General features: G+C 35.8%; 1 protein-coding gene across 17 annotated transcripts in view; it reads right to left on the reverse strand.

The window, feature by feature from the left end:
- Positions 1–5,820: 5,820 nt before the first annotated feature.
- Positions 5,821–18,901, reverse strand: part of LOC146995590 (inositol polyphosphate-5-phosphatase A-like) — a 214,360-nt gene continuing 201,279 nt past the window's right edge. For 14 of the 17 annotated variants that reach the window (XM_085824465.1, XM_085824470.1, XM_085824463.1 and 11 more), the window contains 2 exons: positions 15,147–15,222; positions 5,821–7,344 (listed from right to left, as the gene is read on the reverse strand). In XM_085824465.1, the coding sequence (XP_085680591.1) occupies positions 7,286–7,344; positions 15,147–15,222 (135 nt within the window). In that variant the 3' untranslated portion in view covers positions 5,821–7,285. Of the gene's footprint in view, positions 7,345–15,146; positions 15,223–18,901 lie in introns of those variants that run through there. The other 3 variants (XR_015043160.1, XR_015043161.1, XR_015043159.1) reach the window with 3 other exon arrangements.

Consider the following 18,901-nt stretch of genomic DNA (forward strand, 5'->3'; position numbering starts at 1 on the left):
AGAAATGAAAAGGCCCACCAAATTACTGTATTGGTAAAATTCCTAAACAGTAACTTGGCTTCAATTCCGGTCGAAAAGGCTGGCTGTATGGGCGTTTTCATAATTTTTCTCATGTGTAAGGTGTATACGTGCAGTCTGCCGTAGAAAGTCCTCCACGAAGAGGTGTATACGTGCAGTCTGCCGTAGAAAGTCCTCCACGAAGAGGTGTATACGTGCAGTCTGCCGTAGAAAGTCCTCCACGCGTCCCTTAGGCAGATAGCTGTAGTTTGCTTTGCCATAATCAACTAAACTAACCAGTAAGAAATAAAGGGAAAATAATCCTTTCTTGTAAAAAATCATCGAGCCTGGGCTCGATTCCAGATGAACGGGCTGGCTGCATGAGCATTTTCCTCATTTGTAACTCGTATACGAGCCAGTTTTCCTTCAACAGTCCTCTGCGAAGGCATCGCTCCCGTTAGGCGATATTCCTAGTATGATTTGCCATAACCAACTAAAATTATTTTTAATGCAACTACAAATGCAGTGGATGAAACCTATATATGATACAAAAGACGCACTGTACAAGAGACCGTACGCAAATGTTATTTTGCTGTCCAACTCAAAAGCAATTTTTTAACATGTTCCAAGTTGTAATGTCTCTGGTTATTCTTTGGTAATCGATTTTATGCCCTCCGCAGCGTTAGTCGATTCACTGCTGTCTTTCTTTTCCGCAGTCGTGCACAACATCGTGCTCGGCATACGGTATGAGAGAGTCAAATCCAGGATACTCATACCGTATTCGCACTTCGAAAATACACTAAAATTTTTGAAGATTCAGAGTTATAGCTGGGATTGTTTATTGATTAATAGCAACAGGCATACTGATGATCATGGCCAGTCGTAGCACAGTTTTGAAAGAGGTAACGAGGCGTACTGCGTGCAGTCGGTCATAACATCAACCTCGAGTCGTACTCTAAAAAATCAAAAACGTTTCGCATCCAAGCAGGGACGTATACCGATGTACTATAGTATTTGTTCAATTAAAATATATAATTTGTAGATACGTTAGGTTATTTTGAAGCAGGAGAAATGCAAGATGAGCTTTCATTATTTTATATTTTAATACGTAATTAGCATATGTTAGAATTATAATGGTATTTCTCAACCCATTTAACTTTGCATTTAAAGAGATTTTTAAAGAAGTCAAAATATTTCTGTGTGATAACGATTTAAGTTAAAATCTTTAGAAGAAGCCCTTCTCAAAATTGTAAATGTTATTGCTACGAACATATAATACATTCACTTCCAATATAATTAATCATTAACTACCATGAATGCCACATTAACATTTATAATTACGATTTTAAACAGATACTGCTATTATTTTAATTCAGTCTTGTGGCAGTATACTTAGTAATGCCATATTATTTTCGATTATTAGTTACAAGCAGCAATACTATAATGTTATTCGTATTTATTTTTCTCTGGATTGTTTATTATCTCACTATAAACTATAATATAAATTACGCGAATCGACCAGCAGCGAGTTGATTAATGGTTAGTCGCATTTAAAATAAGATAGTAAAGTTCCTTTGAATTCCTAAATAGAATATTACTTGTTGCAAAATTGGATCGTCTTTGTTTTTATTATATACTCTCTTGAGAGGAAAGCAATTTAAAAAATGATCTGATTATCTCAAAATTTTATACCGAGTATGCAAATCAGATGATTGATAACTTGATTAATAATGACTAATCCATGATCAGTGCAATGATTGTTAACTTCGAACGCAGCGCCTGTTTCTGTTGCGCAACTTGCATAGTACAGTGACGGTTTAATCTTTTCTCCTTCTTGGTGTTGCAGTTTCCTGGAAACACAATCAATAATGCCGTTAAGACGTTGTTGAAAATTTGATAGACAGTTGCACAACTTCGAACGTGGCCGCATTTTAGATTTTCGTGAAGCAGCAAGACGCTCATCGGCGGAAGGCGCTAGAAAACAAATGCTCACGGAAACGAGGAAAGATCAGAAGATTGTGTCACATGCCCAAACGGTGTAATTGTCCGCTATTTAACGTGCTACAGCTATCCACCCGTGGTACCTTCCGTCATCTCATGGCGCTTGCTTGAGGTGGATTTACGCTCACAGCGGCATTGAAGACGTCTGCCTTTATCTTCAGAATACGGACAGAGTCGTCTGGAGTGGTTTTCGTAACTGATCATCGTACTGCCAACCGACTGGCATCGTTGTGTAGTATTAAGCGTAGAGCTCAGCGATGAATCTCCATTCAGTCTTGGAGCAGATGACGATCACCTCCGCGTGTGGAGGAACCAAGGCCCAATCAGCCTTAGTTTGACAGTGGCCATTACTCTTGGTGTGATGTGTCTTACGACAGCACGTCATGTACTGGACAGGACAGGACAGGAAAAAAGTGTAAGGGGCACCATTACATCACATAAATGGTATTGACCCTGTACACTAACTATCCAGAGGAACCCCGCTTCGGCATTTATTGAAACATTAAAATGTGGCACATACATGCATTGATTATACATAAATTTGACATGTAACATCTTAAATTTAACATTTACCATGCATTTTATATATTAGGCATTGTAACCTTATGAGTTTTTAGGCGATTCACAGAGTTTTTAAGGTACACAGTTCATTTGGTTTGTAAAGATATTCGAATAGTATTAAGTTCATAGAATTTGCAAGGCAAACAGTTCTTAGTTATACAGAGAGTACATATAGTTATAGGAAAAATCGTTTTCACAGTTCATGTGAGGCTTATGTAGTTTATAAAGTGCACAGTTCTTATGATCTCTTGAGTACACTGTTGTATGGTTTGATGAGTGTACAGGGTGTATCACTCATGGTTGGATTCTGTAGTATGCATGGTGCATTGATCGTAGTTTGCGAGGTGCACGCAATACACCTGAGTCACTATTAGTTGTTGTCTCTTGTATACTGGGCTTATTGTTACATATACTATGCATTTGTGGTTATTGCTTATATAGCACATATGGGAATAGACAACTTAACATGCATCCTGCATAGGCAATTTTAAACGGTTTGTTGATGACATCTGCAGCCATTTGCGTTACCCTTCATAGCATACTATCCTATAGTATACTTCATAGCACATTTTGCAACTGCTCAGCCCCATTTTCACAGGAATGTACGAGAGCAGACAACCCTGGATCGGGAATTCTTAAACGTATACTGGTGTGCTGCTTTTGAAAGTTTTGTAATTTTCTGATTGAATTGTATAAGGTGTAAGTGCGAAGAAAATAATGCTTAATCATAGAGCTAAAAAGATAAAAAAAGGGGGTTAGTAGGAGGGAGTGCAACAGCAGACTGCGAACCTGAAAACCTTAGCAAACCGTTTTGGGCGAGCCTTAATATTCTGTCGAATATAATTTCAAACTTTTTATTTTTCATTTATTTATTTATTTTTATTTGTTTATATTTTTCTTTCAAAGGAAGGTAGTTTTCATTGTGCTGGGGATCTTTTTTTTTTTTCGTACGGAAAATGAAAGACCCTTTTGCCTCTCTTCCTAGAAATGGATAGAGTTTATTATAAAACCAAAGCTAACTTAAATTTGGAATTTTTACCTAATTTTATATTTGACACTGATGTTTCTTTTGACGTCAAAAAATAATTCACTAATTTGCAAATCACAGAATTACTTAGCTCATGAGTATATTGACCATTTCAGAGGTGAGGTAAGAATAAACCAATAAAATTTATTAAAATGCATCTCAGTTTCAAATTTACGTTTTTAAGAAATTAATTGTAGGAATTAATTTTACTCGCTGCTTAAAAATTAAGAAAATGTAATTTATTAATTATCCATGATGAGTTTTCAGTAAGTTTCATTTGAATTAGCAGCATGAGCTTTTACACAAGTTGTTCTTCTACGAAAGTAAAATATCGGACAATAAATAAATGCTTTTACTTACTTTTTTTTTGTTGTAAATTCTTCTTTAAGAATGTTTGTTACCTTGGTGGAAAATATCAGCATGTCTACTTTTTAAAGATCAGAATTCAAAGGAACCAGATCACAAATTTGTGCTTATAATTGTTATTTAAATTTATTTCATGAATTAAAAAAAGATAATTTTTTATACTTGTAACGTTTGAGAAAAAATAATTAACACGAGGTATGAAAAAAGAATCGTCTGAAAACGTGTACTGAAGAAATAAAATAATATATTTTATCGTAAGAAAATATTTGTTATTTTTAAATTTTCAGTATGTTAAAGATTGATATTTTATGAAAATGTATTATATTGGATAATTTTAATATTCGGGGTCATAACAAAGTTTTTGTCTTTATAATTAATATCGCAGGAAGATTAAAATACATTTGATTAATTTTACAAGAATAATTTATGTTGTGCATATTCCAAACATGTAATATTAAAGAATATTTGTTTCTGTCGAATAACGTGAGTGAGAATATGTATTTGGCTACGGGAAGGTTACCTTTAAAATTAATTTCATTTGTTAAAAGGCTTTTTTACAAAAAGTAGAGTTATTTTAAATGGTTGACTCTGTTTCAAAAGATTCACATATACCTTGAAAAGATGACACATACTTTATATGGTATAAGTGTTAATGGTGGTTTATAATAGAGCTAAATAGACAAAGGAATAAAAGGGGGGTTGGTAAGAGGGAATGTAACAGACTCTTAGACTGCGAGCTTAGCGACAGCATAAAAACTTTGATCCTCTTGGGCGACCGTTAAAATCGTAATTCTTTCAGAATTTTGATTGTTATTGCTTTTATTTTAAATATTTTTCACCATTATTTGCAGCTACATTGAATATTTTAGAATATTATTTACGGGTGCTTTTCGTGTGTGAAAATACATGGTACTAAATTAAAATTTACCTTTGATTTATTCATAACTAAATTATAAGTGACCCTTATGGTTACAAATGTGTTGAATCTTTACATTTCATGAGTTAAATGCGTATTTGCATGGCATGAATTGCGGTAGGAAGGAGTATTTAGTCTAAAAGACTTTGACTCCTAAAGTAGTTACCCTACGGGGTACGTCGTAGTGGGGAAGGAGACCACTTTATGATTTTAAAGTGGAGAAGTTTTTAGTCCTACTTGTAGAAAAATGCAATTATTATGGTAGTTCTGCTCGTGCTGATGTGCTGTGCATTTGCAGCAATGAATATAACAAAGTTTTATCTGTGGCGCCCTTCGTTGGCGAACCCATAAAATAAAAACCGTTTAAAGTTTTGAGGTACCAGAGTATAATGCATTATATAAAATAATGTAATGTACTAAATTTTGAAGCGAAATTTGCACAATTTATTCTTCAGATCTGAAAATCATAACTTAGTATTTATAGGAATAAGAAAATCTTCTGTAGTTTCAGAATTCCTATTACGGCAATGTAGAAAATATTAGTAGAAAGTTAAAAAAATATAAAAATATCAATTTAAGTAGATTATGAGTACAAACACATCAACGAAAAAGACCTCATTTAAACCGATATTATTTTATCTGGCGTTTAAAAGATAAATTTTTGTTTTATTCAGCACAATGAAATCCATCCTTTTTAAACTACCTAGATATATGTGAAATTCCACGATTTTCTGACCGTCGCAAAGACTTGGATTTCAGGTCTTTGCTTACATTTTTCTTTTAAGCAGAAATATCGGTTTCGCTTTGTAATACTACATTCTCGTCGCAAAATGCGTAAGATGTTGGGTCATGCGACGTCGTTTTGAAATGCGTTGTAAAAGTGCACCTGTGAATTTCGGTCTAAATAAAAAAATAAAATAAAAAAAATTGAAATAATAATAATAATAAAAAAAACGCAAGTACAAATGCTTTATTTTACTCATTTATACATTTTTGTAATTTTTCACAATTTTATTAAAAGACTGTAATTTTATGTTTGCTATATACTTTATTATTATTCGACACCATAAATATTGAACAGAGTATACATATTCAGTTTTTGTTAGAAGTGGAAACATTTTATCGCTTGGTTGTTATAACTGAATACAAGGACAGAGAATGGAAAAATATTCACCAAAAGAAATTAGGAAAAAACACGAAAAAATAAGTTAAAGAATATATATATTTCTCGCTTACGTATTTTTTTAAACCAAGTGTTTAAAATAGTTATTAGGAAAAAAATATACAATTATAATGAGTCCTAGATTGATTTGACATGTCGAACTAACAATTAATAATAAAAGACACAAAGAACTTGTTGAAAGAACTAGTTGATTTTAAATCGCTTAATTTGGTTATCAGTAAGTGGCAGGTTATATACTGTGAAGACTGGAAAAAAAAAGTATTTTATGCTTCGCCAAATGGAAACAAATTGGAGCGTGAACATATTTCTTTGAAATTGCTGGTTTTGATGAAATTTGAAAGACAAATATCATAAGTCTTGCAGAGTGGCCATCTATTGCTTTGAAATCGTCGAGTTTGTTAATGAAAGTTAGTGCAAAGTATTAACTTTGCAAAAAGTAAATCTAAAAACTCGAAATTCGATCTTCGATGCACACGTGACCAGGTGTATGATAATGTGTAATCAAAACGGTGATCGTGAAATTTTAAATTGCCTTACGTGTGTTAAAATACTGCTAAGATTTTTTTTAGCAAATATCAATTTTTAAATTAGGTTAAGGCTTTCCATTTTGTTCTTTTTCTTTAATAAACATTAATTTATATTGAATTTATAGTAATTACGCACATGCTATTTAAAAGGAAAGATTCAATAGAGTTTCTTGCAAAACTGATATCTTTTTTAATGATGTAGTATAAAAATTGTCATAATTTTAAATAGTTTTAATATTAATGTATTTAAATACAAGGTTATTTATAATTACATGACGTGAAACATTTCAGTTTTTTAATGTGTCAGATTTGTTTCACATATAGCTTTGCGAATTGAGCAGACATTTATGTGGCATGCTAAGATTTATTCGAATGCCACGAAAATGCCGTAGATGCGAACAAAAAGCTGGCTGATACCACAGTTGCATGAAAATAATGGCAGATTCCTCTTTGAAGTCTCAGCTTGTCCTTCAATACGACAGAAAGTAATATCGATATCTTTTCCAAAGCATCAAAATTTGCCGCAAAGCAGAGATGGTTGAGGAAAGTATCTGATTTTCAGTTTGCCACTGTAATGGGATGCAGGAGTAAATATAAGGCACTTTATGAAACATGGTAAGCCTAATTTTTATATTTTTTTTGTTTGCTTTAATTAGAAATATTCTGTATTTTAAAAGCGGCCTTTTTCTTCATTTTTTAGCAGTTTCTTAAACCACTTGGAATTTCTCAGATGGAGGGGGCTCCACTGCTGCTTCTACAGGATGAGCTGGAAAAGAAAAGAATTTTATGTACAAAAAGTGTTAACTGTATTTTGGATAGCTAGTCCATAAGACGTTTGGCTTCATCTGGCCGCAACACTACCAGGCATTGATTCAATAATTTTCTGGAATTTTACATTTTCCCCCTAAAGATTCTCAATAGGATTAAATCATTTAGGGTTTCTAGGTAACTAATTCATGACGCAGAAGTCAGAGGCATGGTGATGTAGGCATGCAGTAGGCAACCGGGACCTGTGAGAGGTGCAATTATCTTGCTGGAATACTGAATTTCCGTATGAAAGACAGGTGATGGAGGATGGGGACGCCTGAAGTTTAACAGACGTTAACAGGCATATGTTCCGCTTCCTCCCTGGGAGTTTATTTAAGAACTAAGTGTAGATACATAGCCCTACAGGGGCAACTGTTGAACATCTAGTAGTTGAGGTACATTTGCATTAACTTGTTGATACAGGCATGGTTAAAGAAACACTTAATAGGTTATATAAATGGATAGAGAAGATTGGCCAGCAACTCCACGTACCGAAGCATACGGAGGGAGATTGATACAAGTAGCAAAACATCGAAATAGTGCCAAAGAGAAAACAGCCCAAACCATGATTAAGTCGCCATGGCCTGGCATGCAGGATCCATTGCTTCATGAGCATGACGTCTTATTCTGAGTGTGTCGTCATTTTTAAGACTGATTACTCCCTGATACCAGATTCCAGAGTATTCCAGAGTCCATTTTCCGTGTTTTGTAGCTCAGGGAATACTCGCAGCTAGATCAACATACACAGAGCAATGGTTCTCTCTTGGGCACCCGAAGCACTTTTCAAGAAGTGTGGGTCGCATAGTCGGTTTACTGACTGAGCCCTGATTGAGCTGGGTGATAATTTAAGGTAATATTTGGCTTGGCTGGCTATGCAGAACTGGGGTGAGACGTCTTTGGAATTTGCTCGCTTGCTATGTATTTTCTTGCTAACCCTGTATTCGGGGAAAAGTATTTGACAATGTCAGCCCTATCTCTGTGACACTTTAGGGAACTGAAGGGCAACGTGTGTGGAAAGCGTCGGTGATCAAAGTTGTGTAAAAATTTGAGTAATATAGTACTAGATACACAGCGGTTATCTTACGAAATAAGAGAGAGGGAGGGAGGGAGTGAGTGAATGTGCGAGAGTGAGAGTGTGTGCGTGATTGTGAGAGCAAGAGTGCGAGTGTGCAAGAGAGAGTGTGTACGTGCCAGAAAGTATGTGAGTGCGACAGAGTGAGTGAGAGTGTGTGTGGGTGTGAGGAGTGTTTGAGAAAGTGCAATCACACACTCACTCACAGTCACACACTCTTTGAGATAGTGTGTGCGAGAGCTACAGAAAGTGTGAGTGTGAGTATGAGTGCAAGAGAGTGAGTGGGTGCGAGAAAGTGTGTGTGTGAGTGTGCGAGAGAGAGTGCATGTGAGGAGCATTTGAGAGAAAGAGTGCACTCTCTCTAGCACTCACACACTTTCTATCAATCATACACTCTCGAGTGCGAGGCAGAGTAAGTGAGAGTATGAGTGTAAGAGACAGAGTGAGTGGGTGTGAGGAGGGTTTGAGAGAGAGAGTACACTCTCTCTAGCACAATCACACACTCTGTCTCTCACACTCACTCTCTCTCTCTCTCAAGTGCGAGAGTGTAAGAGACACTCTCTCTCGAGTGCAAGAGGGAGTGGGTGTGAAGAGCATTTGAGAGGGTATTCTCTCTTGCTCACACACCTCTCTTGAGTGCGAGAGAGAGTGTGCATGTATGTGCGAGACTGCAAAAGAGAAAGTGTGCGTGTACGTGCGAGAGAATACCTGTGTGTCAGAGTGCATTTGAAAGAGTAAGTACGCTCTCTCTCACACTCACAGGCATTCTCTCTTGCACTTGAGAGGCAGAGTGTATGAGTGTGACAGAATGCCTGCGAATCAGAGTAAGTACACTCCTGACACCCACTCACTCTCTCGCATTCACAGACACTTGCACTCTGCCGTTCTCGCACACTTTCTCTTCCCCTCATACACTCTCCCTCTCTCTCGAGGAGAAGAGGGAGTGAGTGGGTGTGAGACTGCGAAAGAGAGTGTGCATGTACATGCGAAAGTACGTGAGTGCGACACAGTGAGTGGGTGTGAGGAGTTTGTGCATGCACAAGTGCAAGAGAATGCCTGCGAGTGTGAGAGAGTACTTACTCTTTCAAATGCACTCTGACTCACAGGCACTTGTGCACGCACTCTGTCAAACGTTTCTCGCACTCGAGAGAGAGAGTGTGTGAAAGAAAGGTGCGAGTGCGAGAGAAAGTATACTCTCTCACACCCACTCACTTCCTCTCTCTTGCAGTCATACTCTCACTCACTCTTGCTGTAGCACTCGCTCACACTCACAATCTCTCTCGCACTCGTGCACTCGAAAGGGGGAAGTGAAAGAGAGGTGTGATTGCGAGTGAGTGTGTGAGCAAGAGAGAGTACCCTCTCAAACGCTCTTCACACCCACTCACACTCTCTCTTGCACTCATACTCTCACTCGCTCTCTCTCGCACTCGAGAGAGTGTGAAAGAGGTGAGAGAGTGCGAGTGTGAGAGAAAGTGTGAGAGCGAGAGACAGAGAGTGTGTGATTGTGCTATAGAGAGTGTACTCTCTCTCTCAAACCCTCCTCACACCTACTCACTCTGTCTCTTGCACTCATACTCTCACCTCTCTAGCACTTGCACACACTGTCGTACTCACACTCTCTCACACGCACATTCTTTTTCGCAGTCTCCCACTTCCTCTCTGCCACTCACGAACTCTCTCTCGCGCACTCACACACTCCCTCTCGCACTTGAGAGAGAGTGTATGAGTGCGAGAGAGATACAAATCACCCTGTGCCCTGTATGAGTGCGAGAGAGATAGTGTGTGAGTGCGAGAGACAGACTGTGGGTCGCGAGAGTGAGAGTGCTAGAGAGAGTATACTCTCTCAAACGCTCCTCACACCCACTCACTCTGTCTCTCGCACGTACACGCACACTCTCTCCAATTAGGAGTAGTAGATGTATTATACCAAAAATAATAAACAACAGAAGAACCCGCATACTGTAGATATAGAAACTTCCGATTCCGACGTTGAAGAGAGTGACAATGAAGATAATGACAAGGTACAGGGTGATTATAATTAAAGTTGCGATTTCAGAACATTAACTTTAAAACTACAGGTCAGAATGACTTGATATTTTGCCAGAACAATCGAGAGGCAATGAAATTTTGTTTGGCGAAGGGAAAAAATAGTTCCAAAATGTGGCGATAGACTACGCTAGCAGGGGTAAGACCTAATCAATAACCACACGAATGTTGTTAGCCAAAAGAAAATAATAGACTCCAAGGCTTTAAGACAGGCAAAAAGACGTGTTTACAGTGAATAGTTTAAAGAATATGTGTGTACAATGATAATGACAAGAGAAAAAGGAAAAGCTTCATGAAAACAAACGTGCATAAGTTGTTCGATATGGCATCCACCTTGTTTCGCTACTAGTTGGAAGTACAAAACGACATGTTCCAGTACAGTTCCGGAGGGTATCTGTGCTGATGCTATGAATGTGGTAAGTGATGGTTGCCTTCAAGTCGGCCAGATTCCCAACCTACCGACTGCAAACAATACTTTTCAGGTATCCCCCAAAGCCAAAAATCACATGGGTTTAGTTGGGCGAACGTGGCAGTAAAACTGTTGGAAAATGGCAGGTTATGATTTTATGAGTGGTCAGCAGTTCCTTCATAGAAGTAGCAATGTCCAGAGGAGCACCATCTTGCATCTTGTGCGAACCACCGATGCTGCTGAATTGCCAGAAGGACATGGTTAAGCAGTTAATGATCCCTGCAGATGTGATCTCGAAGAAGAACGGACCTATGACAAACGCTGCCATTATTCCGCCCCACAGTGACCTTTTTAGACTGAAGAGGTACTCGCTGTAGCAGGAACGGATTCTTGATCACCGATATCCTGCAATTTTGAGTATTTATAGAACCTTGCAAAACGGAATGGGCTCCCCCAGACCACAGAATATTCCCTGGCCATCCATTCTTCACTTCCATCCGGGCAAGAAATCACTGTGCAAACGATTCACATGTTTCCAGGTAAGCAAGTAGAAAGTTCTGCACATGAGTTAGCTTGCACGGATAACAGCGCAAGATGTTCCACAGGACATTACGCACAGTGCTGATAGGCATATCCAACATTCGTCCAGTTCCCCATGCACTGCTGATTCCTGTATCACTGTTCGTCTATTCTTGGAACTTTGTAGCCACATCTTCCACTGTCGCAACTGGGTTTCGTCCTCTACCTCATTTCACGTTAAATAAATCTGTCTCTTTGAATTTATCCATCAGTTTTCACAGGCCGTAAGCGGTTTTGGGGGCGAAGTTTATGCCCTTTAATGTCCAGAACTTCCTGATGGCTGTTAATACAGAGTCATCGTTCTGACAGAAAAGTTTCACGAGCAGAGCGCGATCCTTAATTGTCAAACAACGAAGCATTTAAGCAAAGCATTACGTGTTCCGCTAATGTTCTGCATTTTTATCACAGCTACATCTGTGGTGTGCATGTCAAGTCTTGAAATATCCATATCTCTACAACAGCCATGTAAATCCTGACAACGGCATCTATCGGCACATTTTTTTAACTACCGTATTTGCCGGCATATATGACGCACCCCTTTTTTATACACATTTTTGAAGGATAAAACGTTATCACTGATCATCATAATGAATTTATAGTATTTTAAATATAAAGTAATACAAATTAATAATTTCTGCAAATATGCAATCTATACGGGGAAAGACCATCTTTTAATTTTTTTCGTCAAAATTCAGATACTCATCTCAAGAGCTAACTGGAAAGTCAATAGAAACTTTCTAAATTAGCATCAGAGTCCTCATACAACAAATTGTCCCCTGTACCCTCCAGTGCATTACTAATACCACATTTCTTAAATGATTTAAACACTATCTTTAGTTTCACAGCATCCCAGTTGACAGTTCTTATCATTTTATCAGTCGGGGTGGCCCGAAATGCCTATCTATAGTCTTGTTACCATACGCAATCACACATACCTTGTATGTTATGTTATAGCAATGCCGACAATGGTTTTTGAGCTATAACTTGGCAAGAAATTAAAGATAACTGAACAGTAGAAATTTCACACGCTTAAAAGTCGTTCACAAAAATTGGAAAGTTTTCAGCTGTGATTGTCGATATGTGCGCATGCGGGTTCAATGAACTTTATGTAACTAATGTTCCCATACTCTGCAAAAAACAAGACAAAAGATTGTGCAACTCCGAATAGAGGAAATTTTGAGAAATAAATGTAATCGAAAACTGAGTAAGACGGATTCCGTTGTTCAGACCTATTTTCAAAGACAAAAAGTGCGTCTTATACGGCGGCAAATATGGTATTTTTCTTTCACTAAACAAAATTCAATTGTTTCACGATGGTTCAGATTCCATTCGTAAAATATCCAGTCATTCTGACTGGTAGTTTTAAAGTTAGAGCAGCGTTTTGATATCGCAACTTTAATTATAATCACCCTGTAATTGTTGAAGATATTGCTAATGAGGATGAAATATTAACTCATCAAGTTCATTATAATTAATCAAGTTTGAAAAATTGTTAAGACATTTAAACATTCTCCTACAAAAAATGCCTTATTTGAAAAATATATAATAACTGGAAGTAAAACAGAACATGTTTTAATATTAGATTCTAAACCACGTTGGAACAATTTACTCCTAGTGATGGAACGATTTATGAAACTGAAATATGCAATCCCCAAAAGCAACAATCGACTTTAATCTCCCAATTAATTTTTCCGATACGGAGAGATTCTAATTTCTTAACAGTTAGTGCAACAAGGAACAGCTCACATCACTATTTAAAGAATTATATATTACATTGAAAAATCGCACAGGAGAAAGGCATACTGAAATAGAAAATGGCTTACGGTATTTACATAATTATAATGATTTAAAAATGAAAAAGAGGAAGAGACTAATCAAATCAAGTTTATGTTAAATTTTCTTAAAATGAAAATAGAAAGAAATATTAAACTTTCTTAAATTACCCACAAACCTATCCACACACAGAAGAATTCGGTACAGTTATCGAAGATGATGATGGCACTAATGTCGATAGTGAAAAGAATTGTCTCTTGAACAAAAATTAGAATTAGCACTAACTAAAAAAAAATTCAACAAGCCAAAATAAAATACAGAAATCAGTTATATCCAAAACCATCCAATGAGAAATCGATTTATTTGAAGATGAGGGATTTCGAGATAAATACTTGGAAAAAGTATATCGCCCTTGCTAACAGTACCACCTACTAGTGTAAGATGCTGAAAGAGGGTTTTAGACAGCTGGTAATTTTTACACAAAATTACGCTCCAGGCTCAATTATGTTTTTTTAAGATCACATTTCAAAAATTTTAATAGTACCACAGAATACTGATATTTACACTTTTTTGTGATTTAAATATATAAGATGGTCCTCGTTTCTTTACAATTCTTTATATACTGTTATAATGTATAAATTATGAATGATTTTTGGTGGTATATACTCTAATAAAATTGGCAAATAAAACAAAGAAACACCTGTGTTTTCTTTCTTTTTTTATAAAATTCCTACTACCGAATACAGGTATTGAAATTTTGGTCCGAAATTGCAATACCTAATCATGCCTACCTTACTCCACCCTAACCAGTTTAGCCTCTCTCCTCCTACTATTAGGGCTCCTACTTGTAATCTTGAAATTGGTATGGCTGAAAAGATATACGAGGCAGTTCCTGACGCTCTTAAAGCTTTTTCCTTAGAAGTTATAGCTACAAATAACCCTAGCTGTGAGTGGATCCACATTTCTACTGATGACACTGCACGTAAGGAAAATACTGGTGCCGGTTGTACTGTGAAGGATATTTTGCGGAATCCTATTCTGTTGATCTGAATGCCTCTAACTTCGACGCAGAGATTTTTGCCACAGGAAAGGCAATTTTAAATCTTCTTGTACCTGATACTAACTTTAGCAAGGCAGTTATATTTGCTCACTCCCGAGTGGGCAGCTGTCTCATACACCTACTGATTACTTTCTTGTTGAAGAGACCAAGATAAATGTATCCAATGCAATGGCTTTTGGCTCGGAGCTTGTTTTTCAATGGATCCCCAGCCACTGGAAATGAAAAAGCCCATCTTCTGCCTAAAAATGGCTGTAAGCTATCCTGGCGCAGCCCTTGTTTGTCATAAAATCTTGTCGATTAGGTGGATGGGGCTGCGCCCTATTTGTACCCTAGCCACATTATGCTATAATGATTTGAAATCTGAATGATAAAAATGAAAAATGATTACTTTAGCCACATTTCTCACTCTCCAATTAACAGTTTAGTTCTGAGGCAAAGAGGAAAGTGGACCAACTTTTAAATGTATAAACTCCTTTCAACCGATAAAGTGTGGAATACTCTTGTATTTTCGCCTATCCCAGTGGACATACCCCGTGCATTCTTTACGGCAAATTTTCAACTCTCGACAAGACATTTTATATAAATACCTGCACCGCATTGGTGTAGTTGCTGATGATGTCCGTCCGGTGAAACCATGGACTTTCTTCATTTGACAACTTGTACTGCACTTCATTTTATGATTTTAATTCTGACAACTTTCCAAAGGCTAAATTTTAATGGGGGCTGCCAGAGGTTTCATGGCAGATATCGCTACAGACTGACATAGGGAAGAGCATCTTAGCTGCATTTAAAAAGAGCATAAAAATGTGTTATCATACTTACTTTGACAGTTCCCATCGTAAAAGGTGACGTCATCAAGAGCAAAGTTTCCATCAGTGGTTTCACCTTCAAATTCAATCTGCATTGAAATAGATAATAATAAACTTGTTAGAGAAGATTTCAATTAAATTCATAGTAAATATATAATGTGCACACCATGCGACTGCCTTGTACTGACTATTGAAATTTTACTTTTTAAAATTCCTACTATCAGCTCACACTCAACCAATATCTTGTGCAAATTTTCAATTGTTAATAAAATACTTTCTATTCATCCACTGAAGTTCAAATACATTTTTTTAAAGTTGTAGTTGATGACACTTGATGTTAATATAATTTTTTCACATATTTAAAATTTTGTTGTATTTTTAAAATGTTTCTGTGTTGATCTAAGTAGGAATTGACTTTAGACAATTTTTTTATATTACTTGTATCCCTGCAATTTCTTTAGACTTATTTCCTCGAATTTCATTAGAAATGCATTTCTGTTACAATCAATCACTTCGCAGCAATGCAAAAGTACATAAACACTTCAAACATCTTCATTCGAAATTGTTAAATACAGAAAAATCTAAAATACCAAATACAGTAAACAACCCAAACAAAGTGAATTTATTGGTTAGCAAGTGTGAAGCGACGCCACTAAGAAAAATCACGCTTCCGAGACTAGAATTATTCGGCGCTTTGCTTGCTGCTCAGTTAGCAAGCAAAGTCAAGAAAATGGTGCATTTAAAAAAAGGCACTCAATGTTTTTTGGGCGAATTCAAAAATCACTCTGTTGGATTAAGAGGACAACAAAATGATAGAAATCATTTGCCACCAACAGAGTGAATGAAATACAGGGTTTAAGTGATACTGGTGCCCTGAGAAAGAAAATCTCGCAGATCTCAGCAGGAGAGTTGGTGCTGACATTTTATTGAATAGGTAACATTTGGTGGCATGGACCCAGTTTTTGAAAGAAAAGACTGATGTTTCTGTAGACAATGACATTCTAATTTCTTTAGATGACTTTTAGATGAACTAAAGAAAGCCAGTGAGCCTAATGATCCTATTGCCTTTATTGTTTTTAATCATAGCTCTATAGCTGATATTCTTTTGAGTAATAATTAACTATTGTTCATGTTATGTATTTATATTTATCAATAATGTTAAAACTAATGAAAAGCTTACCTTGAAAAAAAAAAAAAAAAAAAAAAAAAAAAAAAAGGGAAAACATTTTAAGATCTACGCAAGTACAAGTTAACGAAAGGGAAAACTGTTCCTGATCAGAATTTTCTTTAAATTCTAAAGACAACATTTTAAGTCAAAATATACAAAGTAATACATATAAGATGTACAGCATTTATTTCATAATAATTTACACTGTTCAGCACTCTGTTTTATAAGTCCTCCTTATAAAACAGAGGTATCCTGCATAATTTTCACCTATTTTAATTTCAAACCAACATTAAAAAAGTCTGGATTGCTCATTATTTTTAAATGATTTGTTTTCTATAGAGAAAGCAGTTTTTAAGCAGAAAAGGCACTAACGTGAAGCAAACTGTGTATCTCTTGAATACGAATACTGCTGAATTGCTTTAAATTTATCTTTTACAGAATGGCAATGAAAATATTGGAATATGAATCTCTTAATTCTGAGGATAAATTTGATCATTTATTTCAATGCATGAAACCGAACTCGCCAGCTTATTAGAAGATTTTGCTCTCTAAAGAGAATTATGGAAAAGCTACAGAGCTTTTTAAATCTATATTTGGCAAGGAAGAGTTTTTAAATGAATATTACATATGTGAACTCAAGTGTATTTGAGTTAAAATGACATGCAAATAACTATTATTGCAGGAGTTAAACAAGCAACAAGAATTAGCACAATATTTATAAATTTACAGGACTAGTTTTGAAGGTTAAATATAGAAACTCCTTCTTCAACTGCAGAAGTGCAAATGATGAAGGAAAAAGCAGTAATAAGATTAGGCAATAAGAACGATAAGAAGGATGTCAAGCTGCTGGCACCCTCTATTGATGAAAAATGAAAACAGCTATCAAATAATTTCATTAGAAACTGAGGGTAAAGACGGATTGGAACTGGGATTGCTAACTAGAACTGAAAGATTTATATCAAAGTGAAATGCCTCTAGAAAATCTAATTTAAATAATCTTAAATAAAATTATTAATAATTAATCTTAAAATAATTTAATAACTTAAAATTTTAGAATATTGCACATGTTTATGGAGCTCAGTAATAATCATATCAATACATAATACAGTATAGAATACTGTTATTTATGCTGCATTATTATGTAGAATATTTTATGTAAAGAAGCTGTAAGAAAAATTTAAGCACAATTCAAGGACTAAGAAGGAAGAAGGTACTGAAGGATGATTGCTACATAGGGGGCTGGTTGGGCAAAGCACTCAAGAGCTATCTGCCTAAGATAGAAGAGATGCCTTCTTCCCTTTGTGGAGGGCTTTTTATGGAACACTGGTTCATATACACATTATACATGGGAGGGATAACTGCAGTCAAGAAATTTTTTCGAAACTTAAATGTACAAACATTCACTTCAGTGGAAGCATTAGTAGAATGCCTGTCTTTCATGTACATCACAGACAATCCATTATATCATGCTGAATAGCTTGTATTATCCAGAAATGCTGACCTTACAGAAACACTTAAATAATACAGAAAAACGGAGTTGGAGGATAAAACATTTGCCAAAAAGGTTGTTGTGGTTTGATGAAAATTTTTCTTTGATCAAAGAACACAAGTATTTGCATTCGAGCACATTTTTTACAAAATGCAGCTTCACACTAAATAGTCAAAAGATGCTTTAATTTCTATTTGCATGAGATCACCTGTGTATGCTGCCCCACAAGATATTACTTCACATATGTCTTTTATGAAGAATATACTAACATCCTCTAACAACAAAATTCAGTTGTTGCAAGTTTTACACATGTGATATGATTCTTCCACAAACTTTTTTTGAAAGAGTTATACATTTCATATTATGGTGGTATAACTACGAGGGTATACTTTGAGCTTATGTTACTGCAGTGGCTCTCAAGTTTTTTTGCCCCATGCAACTCCAAAACTCAAAAATGCATATACATCTACTTAAATTTAGATTATTTTTAATGTGCTTTTAATTAAACCAGAAGTATAGAAAATGTTGATAAAACTTGAATAAGAGTAATTTTTTATATACATAAACTAAAACAAGTTTAAGAGTAAAAGGCTGACCACATCCCACACATGAAACCATGAAAATTTTCCCCCAAGGGGAAATTTCAACCTGGCTGAGAACCCCTGTGTTATTGGGTATATATATTTCAGTCTATTCCATACATGTCATATATATACATTTTAGGGAAGAAGGATCATAAGTAGAACTTGATGATAGAATTATTTTATTTATTAACAAGTATATAAAACTTGTTAATAAATAAAATAATATGTTAGAATATAGATACATATTAGCTTCAATCATTAAAACATTTGTATAAAAAATAAATATATTAAAACACCAGGAACATTAAACTGCAGTTCTGACAAGATCTTCTCTCGGAATATCTTTCGCTAGTCAAGTCATGAAGAAAGAAAGAAAGACCAATCAAAGAGTACCAATGCAAACATTTATAGTGAACTATAGTTTTATAGTATAAAGCCATATGGCTTGTCATATACCTACATATGCATACCGCAATGGAAAAACTCATCCTTCAGAACATAACTACAAAAACCAGTGTGGAAATTCT

The sequence above is a fragment of the Stegodyphus dumicola genome, chromosome 9 (assembly GCF_044657685.1).
Source record: "Stegodyphus dumicola isolate Sdum_Otavi_A_Nest chromosome 9, ASM4465768v1".
NCBI lineage: Eukaryota > Metazoa > Arthropoda > Arachnida > Araneae > Eresidae > Stegodyphus > Stegodyphus dumicola.